This window comes from Myotis myotis, unplaced genomic scaffold (assembly GCF_014108235.1).
Source record: "Myotis myotis isolate mMyoMyo1 unplaced genomic scaffold, mMyoMyo1.p scaffold_m19_p_3, whole genome shotgun sequence".
NCBI lineage: Eukaryota > Metazoa > Chordata > Mammalia > Chiroptera > Vespertilionidae > Myotis > Myotis myotis.
In genome coordinates, this window is record NW_023416335.1 from 14016513 (window position 1) to 14031418 (window position 14906).

A 14906-nucleotide genomic window follows, 5' to 3' on the forward strand; every position below is an offset into this window, starting at 1 on the left:
CACCCACGGAGGGGCCAGCAGCCTCTTCTCTATTTTCTCTAAGCTTTGTGGGCAACTGGAAGCCCTTACCTTAGGAATGATATAAAAATGTACTAACCCCAGTGAATGTCTACACAGGACCAGAAGCCTGTATTTGTCCCACTGTTTATGTTCTTAGTATCTTTGTTCCTTTAGTAAAAAGCTTCGTTTGTAGCCTTTAACAGTACTAAAGAGGTTTCATGCCGGAGCCGGTTTGGCTCAGTGGATGGAGCGTCGGCCTGCGGACTGAAGGGTCCCAGGTTCGATTCCGGTCAAGGGCATGTACCGGGGTTGCGGGCATATCCCCGGTGGGAGATGTGCAGGAGGCAGCTGATCGATGTTTCTCTCTCATCAATGTTTCTAACTCTCTATCTCTCTCCCTTCCTCTCTGTAAAAAAATCAATAAAATATATTAAAAAAAAAAAAAAAGAGGTTTCATCGTCCAGGTCTGAGACAAGATTTGGGGAGAGGGATGGAGAATATGAGAAAAATGACAAAGTGACCTGGAGGCAGATGCCCACGCTCTCTCTGCCCAACTCAAAGCAGCAGTGATTTTTGCAGTGAGAAGCACGGGTTTAAAGACCAGAGCTGTGTGCTCAGTGGCTCCTCCCCTGGGAAGGGCCTTCCCCAGTCTTTTCTTTGTTAAATCCTTAGAGAATTGGCCATTTTGTCTTGAACAAACGACTTGCTTCTCAATAGCAAAGTCATCAATGAGAGAGAAACATGGGAGTAACTCAGGTAGCATTTGCTCGCTCTCAGGAGACCACAGCCAAGCAGGGGAACTTGTAAAATGGAAGGGATCCATCACTGAAGAGTAATTGCTTGTGTCGGAGTTTCAGCCCCAGCATTCTCTCAGAGAGTGGACCCCCGATGATGACTAAGGCACTGATCCTTTCATCTCAGCCTCCCCTCTCTCTTATAAAGCCAAGCAATTGGTTTCTTACCACATGTAGTGGGCTCATCAGTTCCGTCAGCACAGTCTGCTTCCCCATCACACACCAGGGATTCCAGGATGCATTTCCCTTTATCACAGCCAACCATGCCTTCTGGGCAGGAAGCTGTGAAGGAAGGTAGGCATTCTTGTTCACTGATAATTGTGGGGAAGTAGAAATAGAGAACTCTTACACTGGGTAAGATGGCAACATGCCTACTACCCAAAGCAAATCTAGGTAGAAAAGAAAGTTTTCTTTTTTAAGCAAAGTTTCCAGGGAATTGGGGCTTAAGAATCAATAAGATGTTAAGACCTCTGGGCATCAGATTGAAATAGTATTAAAACTGAACTGAACTAGTAGTAAACACTCCTAATTAAAACGGAATTAAAGCCAGTCAACACTAGCCCTAAAAGACATATTCTCTTAAGAAACCAGGTTCATACTTTATTATAGAAATGTTAGAGTCTGAATATATTCGATACTGCAGATTTAGCTCTAGAAAGGAAAGGTGGAATGGGATTGAGGTTTCCCGAGAAGTTGGAGGCTCCACCACATTGTGCATGTGGTCTATGAAAAGGACTATGGCCCTCAGCAAGTGCTTTGGGGGTTTCCCCCTTTAATGAGGGTTTTTCCCTTCCATAATTTACTACACGGGATGGGGCTCTGGGAATTGGCCATAACTGAATCATGGAAACATAGGCAATGCTTTGAGTGCCCACTGCAGAGTTACTGTTCAAGTACGGCTCTACTAGTATGTTTCTATGGGCAACTACATCTAGGTTATTGCTAGGAAACATCCTGTTTTTAGATATGGGATTTTAGTCTCAGTCACAGGAATTAAAACACAATATACAGAAAGAAGCCCCCCTGGAACAACCTTCCCTTTAAGCAAAAGTGGGAGAGCAAGGCTCACCGCAGATGTCCTCATCCGAAGAGTCACCACAGTCGTTGATGCCATCACACGTTTGGGTCTCCATGACACACACCTTGTTCTTGCACTGCCACTGCCCGGCCAGGCAACGGTCCCGGGGGCAGTGTGCTTGGTCAGACCCGACTGCACAGTCCTCGGGGCGATCACAGAGTTCCCAAGCATCACGGCACTCAGAGCTCCCTGGACACCGGACTTTTTGGTCTGGACATGCTGTCAATCTCTCTAAAGGCAGGAGTTGGCTCTGTGAGATGGCACTGCTGCACTGCGGCCTTGTTTATTTAGGGATTTATGCTTTGTTCATGGGCTTTGTTTATAGAAAACCAAGAGTCAAAATGGATGTTAATCATTGGAGATTTGGCCACAGCTTTGTATATTTAAGTTTCACCCCAAAGAAGTTAGACAAAAAAAACAATATGTCTAATAATCTTTTTTTATTTTAGGTGATTTTGAAAAATGAAGAAGTGGGTAAAAAGTCACCTGTAACAGTAGAGACAAATTAACATCTGGGTTTAGCACATATGGTGTAAGGCTGTTTAGTGACTTGCTTGTTCCATCCAATACTATGGCTATCAATCAATGATGTGAATAAACAAAGAATATGACTAAAGATAAGACCTAGTTGTACCTACCACAGTCAACCTCATCAGAGCCATCTAAGCAGTCCCCAACACCGTCACAAAGCCAGCTGAGAGATATGCACTTCCCATCATCACACTGCCAGGCTCCGGGATGTCCACGGCATATTTCCTCTGTGGGCCAGAGGTGTTTAAGAAGGGGAAGGAGAGAAGAGGTGTTTTGTCAGGACACTAAATCTGTGCTTCATCTTAACTATTTCCATCAGCTGGAAAAATCAATTCCTGGTTTGTCACTGGAGTCAACCCCAAACTTTCCTGCCATATTCATGTGACCCCCGATGATGTCACTTGCTCTTACCTTACCAGGGGACTGCCCCCTAGCTGGTTAATAAAGCATTCCTCCCATCATTCTTCCAGAACACTGATGTCCAGTATAACTTTCTGTGACAATGGAAGCCTTTTATATCTGTGCTGTCCAGAATGATGGCCATTAGTCACATGTGGCTATTGAGCACTTAAAATATGGCTAGGATGACAAAAGAACTGAATTTTATTTTATTTATTTAAATAAATGTAAATCATCACAGGTGGCTAGTGGTCAGCTTTTATAGGTTGACTTCTTTGAACTCCTTTGACATTTGAGACTATATTAAAATCTAAGACATCATGTGAACTGTTTGTTTTTTATTTAATTAGACCCTTAAACATTTCCACCTAAGTATGCCTACTGGCAGAAGCTAATATATATATTCTATATAATAAAAGGCTAATATGCAAATCGACCAAACGGCAGAACAACCAGTCACTATGACGTGCACTGACCACCAGGGGACAGATGCTCAACTCAGGAGCTGGCCCCTGGTGGTCAGTGCACCCACAGGGGGAGCGCTACTCAGCCAAAAGCTGGCGAGTGCAGCAGTGGTGGTAGGAGCCTCTCCTGCCTCCGCTGCAGCGCTAAGGACCCCTTGGAGGATGTCCCCATGGGGAATGGACCTAAACTGGCAGTCAGACATCCCCCAAGGGGTCCCAGACTACAAGAGGGTGCAGGATGGGCTGAGGGACCCGTTCTCCCCCCCCCCCCAGTGTACGAATGTCGTGCACCAGGCCTCTAAAATATATATATATATATATATATATATATATATATATATATATATATATATATATATATACTGGGGAACTGGGTGAAGTGTATGGGGGGCATAGCACAGAGCATTTCTACAAGTATAATTTTTATTTTAACCTGTAATATTACTCATTTTGATATCAAAGGTTTTGTGTTAAATTATTACAGAAATGTGTGCATGGGGAATAGCAAAGGAATGTAACCCTCACCAAGTACTTTGGGGGGAGGTTTGCTCCTTTAAGGAGGAATTTTCTCCCTCCATATTCACTGCACAGGTTGTGAGGCATCTGTTAGGAGGCTCTCCTTGTACACAGTTGCGCATGTGTCCCTTCTGGGGCTTTGAGCACTTTCAGCACAGAAGTTTTTGGGCCTTATTTCAGCAAGACATTTACCACGTGGTTAATTGGACTTCCATGATGTTGTAGCTTTCTTTGTATTTATTTTGCAAAGTTGTTTTTTAGTTGTATAAAATTTCTAAGCACATAAAAGTTGAACTAGTTTATCATATATAAAAGTAATTGTGAACGCTCTCCCTCCTGGGAACATGCCCACGCTGTTCTTCCCCCACAGCCATGCATCTCCTAAACGCTAAGGGTCCCCATGAGACTTGCAACCAGGGGAGCAAAGGGCAGTGGCAGCTCATCCCAGGCTAAACCCCTGAACTCGTCCCCAAGAATCCCTTTTCTCTGACTTCCCAGTGAGTTAAGGCAGCCCCGCCTAGGGTCATTTCTTCCCAATAACATTTTTAGAGAACCAAGCAGCCCCACCTAGGCTCTGCCTTATAACGTCATCTCTCCTAGGCCCTGCCTTATTTCACTGTCCCCAGCTTCAAATAAATGTACCCTGAATGTAAAAATAATTTTTAAAAGTAATTGTGTACACTAGGATTGGCAAGGGTTTCCAGTTTGAGTAACTGCCACAGTTGTGTAAGCCTGAATTTAAGGTAAGGAACCAGATTTTTGCTGGATTTTCTATCCCAGCAAGCCTTCTATTTATTTTGATAACAGTGGTCTCAGCACTTAAAGAGACATCCCTGGCTTTACCCACTGAAAGCCTGCAACAACCCAGATTACCCAATGTTTACAAATACCCACTAAGAGAGTAAAACTATGAGAACTGACAGCGTCACTGTTGGCCAGGTATGTAGCAGTAAGGGCCAGACATGGACGGGTACGTGACCCAATAGAGCAGTGGTTCTCAACCTTCTGGCCCTTTAAATACAGTTCCTCATGTTGTGACCCAACCATAAAATTATTTTCGTTGCTACTTCATAACTGTAATGTTGCTACTGTTATGAATCGTAATGTAAATATCTGATATGCAGGGTGGTCTTAGGTGACCCCTGTGAAAGGGTCATTCGACCACCAAAGGGGTCACGACCCACAGGTTGAGAACCGCTGCAATAGAGGAAGGTGCTTACCACACTGCTCATCGGTCCCATCGGGGCACTCTCGCTCTCCATTGCAGAGCCAGGCCACAGGAATACAGCTGTCACCACATGCAGCTTGCCTCGTCATGTTACACTGTGCTTCACCTGCAGTGGGCGACCAAGAAACAAAACCATGAGGTCCTGGCTTCCTCGGGTACAAGACAGCACCTCTTCGTGATAAGCTGCGGTCAAAGGAGGTCTGGGAAGATCTTTCTTCAGCTAATACCTGGGACAATAGGGGGTTCAGTACCCTAACACCCACATGAGTTCAGCAGTGTTGATCCTTGGGAACCATGTTTCTGGTGTTTTGGTGTTGTTGCTGAGTACTGCCATTTGCCTCCCTGATTTCCCATTAGATTGGGGTGGATTTACACTTATTTAAAGAGATACAGATATTTCCAGCTCTGGTTCCATCTTGAAGACTCAGAGTATGTATGAATAGTTGCAAGTTTAGAGGTCTAGGCTTAAAGTACTTGACTCTAACTTACTTTTAGACCTGTGCAGATAGATATGTCTTTTTTTAAATTAAATTTTTATTGTTGAAAGTATTACATATGTCCCCTTTTTCCCCCCATTGACCCCTTTCTAGCCTGCTCCCAACCCCCACCCCAGGTCTTCACCACCCTATTGTCTGTGTCCATGGGTTATGCATACTAGTCTATGCATACAAGTTCTTTGGTTGACCACTTCCCGCCCACCCACCCTCCCCCCACATTCCCTCTGAGATTCCACAGTCTAGCTTACTTCTAGATATGTGTAAGTACATCTTAAAATAAGATTAGAGTTTTAGGTCCTATATACCATCTTTATAAGAATGTCTCTAACAGCCTGATAACAAAATTTGTAAGTTTTCAGTTATTTGCCTGCGATTGACTTACACTATCAGCTTTATTCGAATCATGAATTTATGTTTATCAACCCTGAATGATTAATGGTCCAAATAAGCCTGTTCTGGAATGTGGTCCTCAGAGGAAAGCCCCAGGAAAGCCTGGCTGTACTTATTTACTACACTGCCCTAACTTTCAAAGAGCAAAAGGCACTCCTTGTTTCCCAGAAAACATAAGCCCCATGCCCCATGCTAGTGGGAGTATCTGCAAGATGCAGTGAAGCCCAGCAGGCCTGCTCCCAGGGATACTTGATGCACATGGAATGGAAAGTGGTACCCAACGCTATGCAACGGTTATTGACAATGGGAGGACATTCCTTAGATACATCTCCTTGGATAACAGGCCATCTTAGTCTTGCATGTATCCCTCTAAGACAGTGCTTTTAACATAGTTGCTCAATGTTTGACTTTTTAAAGGCTAGCTTATAAAAAACATTTTAAATAAAAGATTCAGGAAGTAGTGGCTATTAATGGGTAGCTGATAGCTTTGCCAGCTACTCACATATCATCCAGGCGATCTCACCTAACTTGACAGAGACCATGACACTGAGAGGAGCTGATGTTACCAACCACGTATATGGGAGCCCAGGCTCAGTCATCATGCTACCCAGGTTGGGGTTGGGGTTAGACCACTCACTAACACCGGGACCTTGGGTGAGTTACTTCCTCTCTCCGAACCTTGGTTTTGTTTTCTATAAAATGAGGCTAGTCAATAAGTACTCCTAAAAAGAAGATGCAAGGATTAAATAGACACAAAGCCACTTGCACAGTCTCCACCACATACATACTGACAAAGCATTAATTCTTTTGCTCCCTCTTCCAGCAGATCTTTCTAGAAGGACCCCCATTCGGATTGCAGTCAGCCCTCAAAGATTCACACTGCTAGGTGAGTCACACCTTGAACAATATTTTGCCCTGGTGACTTTCGGTCTGGAGACCAAATGTGCATCTAGATTCTACACATCATCCGCAGATGGCTCTTAAATATTACTTTCCACATTTAGGCAGAGGCTTGCTGTGAAAAAACAACAAACTTATTTATAAACATAGTAATTGATGTGTTGAGTTCATGGTGGCTTTCTCATAGTCTGTCAATATACAAAGCACAGTGGTCCGGTGTGGCTCCAAATCAGACATTATAAAGATGTCTCCACACCGGAAGGCATGGGAAAGCACGCCCAGTCATCACCTCCTCACTTTCATCCCTTTTCCGGAGAGGTGCCCCCAGACCCCACAGAGCCAGGGCTCCTGCCACCGCTGAGCTGCCCACCAGGTGGGGCAGTAGTCTAACGGTTAGCTATACCCCTCCTGGGAAACAAGCCACTCAGGGGTGAAGTGGCTCCTGCTCCAAACTAAGGATTCCAAGCCTGCCTTCCTCCAGAGGCCAGTGAGGTTCCCCTGTCAGGAGAGCTGGGCGAGTCTGCAGGTCAGGGGGTTTGACATGCGCTGGCCACCTCCTCCACTGGGCCCAAGTCGCCAGCCCAGACCTTTGGGGACTGTGGGTGCCTCGGTCCCGCTGGGTCGGGGACTCAGCTCTCCTCTGCATGGGCTCTGCCTGCACCTGAGTACCAAGTGCCGCAGGAAGTGGTTTTCTAGCAGCAGCTCCCCCCCTAGGGTTGTGGGGAGTGAGGCACCGCTCCCCCGGGTCCCCGGCGTCCAGGGACTTGGGCTCAAGCAGTGACAGGCCGCCCTGATCCCTTTGTGGTCTGGTTTCAGCGTGCTGCCTGGGAAACGTCCAGGGCGAACCCATCGGAGACCAGGGCCAGAGAGCGACGCCCAGGGCGCCTGGACGTTGGGGACAGGCAGAGCGAGGGTGCGCCCCCACTTCCCTGCGCTTGAGGACGGAGGAGGGGACGACACCGAATTCGTCCCCTGAGCCCCGCTAGGTCCCCCACCCTGGCCTCCCACCCGCGGGCAGGCGTGCAAAGGAGTCAAGGGCTGAGAAAGGGGGCCTCGCGACTCACCTGGCGGCCCCTCCGAAGGCCAGCCTGGCCCTCCCAGATAAAGGTCTCAGCAGATGAGGGTGGGGGCACACATCCAGCGAGGGTCCCCCAAGCTCCCCTCCACCTCCGCCCTGCAGCGCCCCGCGCCCGCGCCCCCTGCCCCCTGCCGAGCGGGGTGCGATCCCTCCCCGTGGGCCCCACTCACCGGCCCGGGAGCCCTCGAGGCGGCCCAGCGCGGCCAGCACCGGCGGCAGGAGCAGCAGGAGCGCCCGGCGACCCGTGGCCATGGCCGGGGAGGGGACAGGACGCCGGGCACCCCGCGCGGGGCGCCGTTGCCTCCGGGCAGGAGCCGCGCTTGTCTGAGGACACCCCGGCCTGGGAGGAGCTTGGGGGCGCCGGGGGCGGCTCCCTTCCCGCTGCCGCCGCTCGTTGGGGACCGCCGGGCGGTGAGGGTCTGGGGAGGATTGGCGCTCGGCCCCCGGGGAGCGTCGCCGGGAAGGAGCGGGGGCTGCGGGGACGCGCTGAGTCTCCCGTCGGTCTCTCCAGGCTCCTGGTGACAGGGAGGGGCAGGGATGCGAGTGCCTCCTGCCACGGGACAGCAGACTCTCAGCTAATTCAGGGCCACTTACCTGAAGCGACACTTACCTGAAGGCTCTCAAACTTTTATGTGCTCAGGAACCGCCTAGGAATCTTCTTAATACGCAGGCTCCACTCCTGCAGATCTGGGGGACAGAGGAGGTCTGAGATGCTAACAGATTCCTAGGTGAGGCCTTTGTTGCTGGGCCTCAGACCTCCCTTTGAAAACCAAGGGTTTAATAGCTTCCAGGCTGAGGACACCGCTGTGACTGCGGGTCCCTGGGACGCCCCTGCCTCCTGTCCTCCCAGCCACCCAGGCAGAATGCAGCCTTCCCAAGCTGGGTCTGCAGGGACAGCTCTAGGACATCAGCCCTCTTGGTGATCAGCACACTAAATAAGGGTAACATCACAACAGCCCGAGAAACACATTCTCCTTTTGCTGGGGTCAGAAATTGAATAGTGGGGACGAGCTATAAGAAATATTAGTCCTGCTGTTAACCCTGATGGTTCTGTTCTGATTAAAGAAAGCACATCTGAGCTGGCTGGGAGCTGTAGCCCCAGAAATGCGGTCCATTCTCCTTTTCTGAGAACTGCCCATCATCATGGAAAGATTTACAACCTTGTTGCCAGTCCCAGAGGTGTCCGTCTTTTGTGAGTCCAGGCCCACATTGCCTGTAACCTGTAGCCATTACACCTTGTCTACTTCCCTATATCTGTAATTCCTACTTTCCCGTGTAATCTTTGTCCTTCTACCCAATATAAGTAGCTGGCTTGGGGGGAGGAGGGGCGTTGAGCAGATTTTTGTGGATGACCTGCTGCTGTCCCATACTGCTGGCAGTATTGTGATAAACTCTCATATATGACTCAACCCTGTCTCTGCTTAATTGGCACAAGTAGTGACAGGCAGCCCTGACCCATTCGTTGTCTGATTCCAGTCGGAATCACTGCCTGGAGTGGGATGCTTTAATCAACAATTGGACATGGACATGGGTCGAACCTGATGGGTCCAAACCAGAGTCAAACACAATCGCAGTAGGACCGGAAGGATTTAGAGGTCATTTTATCCCCATGCTGCCATTCGGGGATGAGATGATGGATAAAAATGAGAGTGAGTGACACATTTGCACAGGTGCAGACCACCCTCCCACCCCCTCACTTACCTTCTTGCCCATGCACCAGGAGAAGTAGGTGTCAGATTCTTGGAGAGAACACGATGGAGTTAGGATTTAGAATATAAAGCTGGCAAGGAACATTTATAGTGTTTGGGAATGAAAGGCAGCAATACAGCACCAGGAAAAAATAGAAACAGAGAAGTGAATTGCAAAGTGCCTGCTTAGATTTTATTTGCAACACACTACTCCAACAGCTTCCTTTTAAATCATGCCTCCTCTTCATGTGCACTGCGGGTCCCATCCAACCACCCTCTGAAGGCAGCAGAATGCCATATGCTCTGAAGTTTTCTTGAAATTCCTTTTTTTTTTCTTCTAGATAAATGTCTTTGAAGTGGATGCCTCAGCAACCAAAAGCTCAATGTCAGGCACTTACAATAAAAAAAGTTAATTGTCAGGAGTTTACGGTGCAACCAACCTTGCATTCCTGAGATATATCCATCCCACTTGGTCATAAACATAAATTTGTACTAAAAAATAGAGCATGATTAATGGAATACACACAAAAATTGATTCGTGAGGACATGCGTGTGTACTTAGCACAGCACATACATCTAAACAGTAATGTAATGACCACTGTGCTCTTGTGAATGCTGTGGTCAGGCAGAAATTCCCAAGTGTTTAATTACTAATAAATAAGCTAAAAACAAATGATGGGGTAAATTGCTATAAAGCTATATATCAATGATAGATACTAAAATTGTTTTTTCAGTGTTATATGCATTTTATTTTCTTACTCTGTAAAATTTGCTAATTTATGGATGTTTAAGCACCGTGAGTCTCCATTAGTGAGCTGATTCACCAACACCTTATTCTCTGTCGGGCTGGATAGCAGAGATCTGTGTGGGTGCCCATGTGTGCACCAAAGAGCTGCAGGGAATAAGCGCTGCATGATGATATGCCAAGAGATATTATCCGGGAAAGATTTCACAGAAGAGGTAAAATGGAAGCAGCCATTAGAAAAAAGAAAAACGCTACAGAAGGTCATTTACGTAGCAAGTCAAGTCTGTTAATCTTTCTAGCTGTTGCTTTGACAATGTGGCCACCTGAATCGTGCTGCAAAAATCCATCTGTTTGAGCATAAATACCAGAGAATCACCTTTTCCAAGCCCTGCTCGCCGGTGTCCATCTGTGCCATCTGACAAACAGATGGCACATGTAATCTGGTGCGACAGGAGACATTCGGCAAACTGCTGTGCCTGGCCCATCCTGAGTGGCAGCCCCCTTCTTCACCAATGACGAGCCATGTGTCTGGGGGTCTCTCCACTTCATGGATCCATTGCTTTCTACTCCTTGCCCAAATTGGTGTCATTTATGATTTCAATTTAAATATTGCACTTTCCATTTCTCAAGAGCCATTGAAAAGTTATTGTCACTGGGAAAAATGAGTCATCCTACCTCCTTTCCAAAGGGTGTGTCTCTCCAAAGAGTGTGTCCCAGGAACTTCACCTGAGGTTCAGAATAAAAGATCTTGAAGTGATAGAGCAGGGAAAATAGTCAGCACCTTATTAGTGTTTCATTGTCCCCGTGTTAGTCTGGACTTTTAAAAGAGCAGTGGCAAATGTCAGCATGAAATCATCACAAGCAGGGGCCACGCGTGGGGCAGACCTCGAAAGACTTCAGAGCCACAGCCAAACGTTTGGGGACAGTGCCTGTGTCCCTGTGTTGTATTTACATATTAAGTTTCTAACACGGCAAACAGCACTTAGTGGGTGTCCTCTGTGCTGTACTAACCGCGGAATCCTTTGTTCAGTCGGATGCTCGCCTGTAATCCCACCTTCTACCTGCTTTCTCTCCCTCGCAGCGCCCCTCCTGCGTTGCCCACTGCCCCGCCCCAGCGCGGTCCTCAGTGCCTCCCACACACCCGCCCCAGCAGTCTGTGCTCAGCACCAATAGGTTTGTGAGCCCCTTATTTCTCTGTAGCTGGTCTCAGATGTGGTCACAAGCCGGCTTACATTCCACTTCACCCAATTAAGGACAGATCTCAGTTTACTTGGCAACTTTCGTTCTCTGATTCTTTTTACCAAATACTGCAAAACTGTGACTAAGAAAAAGATCGAGCTGTCTGACTTTATAAGTGTTTGGAAAGTCTGGTTTGAACATTTATTTATCAGGTCTTTTTTCCTCCATCCCCAATACCCCACTTCTTTTCTTTTCTTCTTTTCTTTATCATTTGTGGCGGTCATTTTTGTGGTTTCTGATCTGGCGCTGGTTTCGGTTTGTCCTGGTAATACTTGAAGCTCAGTATTCATTTGCTGATAGAGCAATAACAAAAACCACTGCCTGGGAAGATCCGAGCAGTGAACTGGAGAAAGACAGCAGGGCTCTAGGAATGAGGAGGCCGGAGTTACTTTTCTTGCCTCCCGACTTATTAGCTCTATGACATTTATTAAGCTTTAGAGCCTCTCTGGACTTTATATATAAAATCGGAAGGTGGACATTGGTCCTATTTCAGATCTCTTGAGAAAAGTAAGGACCTTGGGGCTGGGGGGAATTGAAAATAAGTCCTGAACCCTTTTTAGTAGTTTGCTTATTTTAGCAGCATAGACAAGTAACTTGGAACTGATTTTAGGTTTATTAAAGGACTGAGCAAATAGCTACGCATGTTGATATTGCTGGGAACCAAGTTTTCACTGTGGAAGGAGGGACACACAAAAGTGGCTTTCACTGTCAAATCTGGGACAATTTAAGTACCAAATCATTAAGTACAGTACTGAATTACAAATCACTGAAATTCAGATTAATGACTTCATGCCAATAGACTAGATAGATGATGATAGATGACAGACAGATAGATAGATAGATAGATAGACAGACAGACATAGGTAGGTAGATAGATGATATATAGACATAGGTTGATATAAATGGATGGATAGATAGGTAGGTAGATAGACAGAAGGAAGATAGATAGATAGATAGATAGACAGACAGACATCGGTAGGTAGGTAGATGAAAAATAGACATAGGTAGATATAGGTAGATAGATGATAGAGACAGATAGATAGATAGATAGATAGATAGATAGATAGATAGATAGATGATAGATAGATATAATTAGGGAGGGCTCTTGCTTACAATAAGATGCCAAGAGCTGCCTGCAAATGTGCAGGGAGTGATAGAGCTGAAAAATCACTATTTTGCAAGATCATAAGCGATGATTGGATCAGGGAAGAATCATCAATGGATGGTACATCTAGCGGGAGTGCTGATAAGGAGCATGATAGTTGCATGGCAACAAGGTATATCACTACGGATGCTTATTAGTTGCCAGGGAGAAAAACAAAACCATAATTACAGAGTGGAGAGCCAGACGGCAGCCTGCGGAGGTGCTCAGACCTGGCATCCCCAGTGGAGGGCAGGTAGGCATCGTGTGAGAGCAGAGGAGAGACCCTGAGGGAAGCACAGCCTCACTGGCCAGCAGTGAGCTGAGCGCGCATGAGCTGAATCTAAGCACAGTAGACTCACCCGAAAACACAAATCAAGCAACACTCTATTCTTTAAATGTCAGGGGGACGCTACTGTTAAAAAATGTTAATGTCATAAAATACCAAGAAAGGCTGTGAGCATTCCAGACTGAAGGAGGCTAAAGAAACAACTCAATGTGAGACTTACCCCGAGACTGGATCCTGCACTGGAGAGGGGTGGGGGTACTGAAAAAGACATTAACTGACAAAATGCGAATGTGGATTATACATTAGATAAAACATACAACAACGTAAACTTGTGAAACTGATAACTGCTGTGGGCATGTAAGAGAATATCATTCTTCTTAGAAAACATATACTAATGTGTTTAGGGATCTGAGTAAATATAAGGGCATATATGCAATTTACCTTTAAAAGGTTCAGAAAAGAATTACATCTCTGTGTGTGTGTGTGTGTGTGTGTGTGTGTGTGTGTGTGTGTGTGTACGTACACAGAGAGAAAGAAAATGATAGAATTTAGAATTTGGGGCAAATGTTAACAATAGGTAAACCTGAGTAACAGGCGTTACAAATGTTCCTTGTACTATTTTTATTTTTCTAGTTGTAAAATAAGTTTAAAAAGTGTTTTTAAAAGTCATAACTACAAATTCTAATTTTATGAACAAAACATAGGTATTAGGAATGGAGAATGAATAAGTAAGAAAGCAAAAGCAGTCCTAAGTCCCAATTTGGTGGGCAGGAGGATTGAGAATGTTAAAATTTTAGGGAGTCAAAGTGACTACGTGATCTTTAATATATTGATAGAGGCTTCTAACTTCAAATATGAGTTAAAATAGAAGAGTGATGTAGTAATATGTGTTTGGCTTGAAAGGAAGGAGGGCAGAGAGGAGAGTTTGGAAAATAAACATCCTGATTAGTTGGAAGACATTAGAAAAGGGAAGAGCATGAACAATCGATACAGTCCATCGTGAACATAAAGTAAGGAGGGAGGCAGGGCATCGATCTGTCAGGAGAAACATGCACAGGCTCCCTCCAGTCTCAGATGAAGGGGACTCTCAGGCTGGGATGGGAAATAACATCAAGCTACATGCTCCCTACAAGAAACATATCTTTAAACTTTCACAGAAAGGTTAAAAATTAAGGGATGGGTAAAAATAAACCAGGCACATGCAAGCCAATTAATATTTGATGGAATGAAATTCAAAAGCAACGATTTTGACATCATCCATAGGAGAGGCCTGGGGGTTTACCGTGATGAGAATCATTTCATACCCCTCCCCCAGCTTCTGTTTACCTCTAGAAGGGTCTGCACTGTTTCCTTGGCAACCCGGTCAAAAGGGGAAAATTTGTTCCAGAGTAAATAGCATTCATGATGGATGATGGCTGTCACAGGCCCTAATTTCAAAGCTTTCTGTCGTGAAATGTTGATTAATAATAACATCCTAATACTGAGACAGACATTCTAATTTTTTTATATATATAAAGAAACATGAACACATGATTCTTTCGAGTTTGTACTCGTGCTCTCAGATCGCTTCATTCATGCTGAAGAACAGACAGGATGGTTTCAAAGGGTGTGTTGAATCCACCGAAATTATGGCTGCTAAAATCTCCCAGGTCCTTTTCTAAGTCCCTAAAGGCAAGTAGAGGGCCCCCTACCGTCCAGATCCACAGAAGGCTTTGTGCGCCGGCCTCTTTCCACGCCTGAGTTTCTGCTGCCCCCTACAGTCTCTGTCTGGGCACTGCACTTTCCCCTTAACGCTGTTTTTCACACCTGCTCCTTCCTCCCTGCTTCATTCATTCATGCCAGCATGTTCCTGGAGCTGCGTTAGCCCCATAAATCAGACCACAGTGCAGTGCAGCGGCTGCATAAACAGTGGTGTGAGGGCGCCGCAAG

The 14906-nt window shown here is 46.1% G+C and overlaps 1 protein-coding gene across 1 annotated transcript in view; it reads right to left on the reverse strand.

Annotated features, from left to right (window-relative positions):
* The window catches only part of LOC118652131 (low-density lipoprotein receptor-related protein 1B-like), a 43007-nt gene extending 37902 nt beyond the window's left edge, over positions 1–5105 (reverse strand). The window contains exons 1-4 of the mRNA XM_036302075.1: positions 5003–5105; positions 2511–2630; positions 1864–2103; positions 963–1076 (exon numbers count right to left, since the gene is read on the reverse strand). Coding sequence (XP_036157968.1) covers positions 963–1076; positions 1864–2103; positions 2511–2630; positions 5003–5099 — 571 coding nt within the window. The 5' untranslated portion in view covers positions 5100–5105. The remainder of the gene's footprint in view (positions 1–962; positions 1077–1863; positions 2104–2510; positions 2631–5002) is intronic.
* Positions 5106–14906: the final 9801 nt, after the last annotated feature.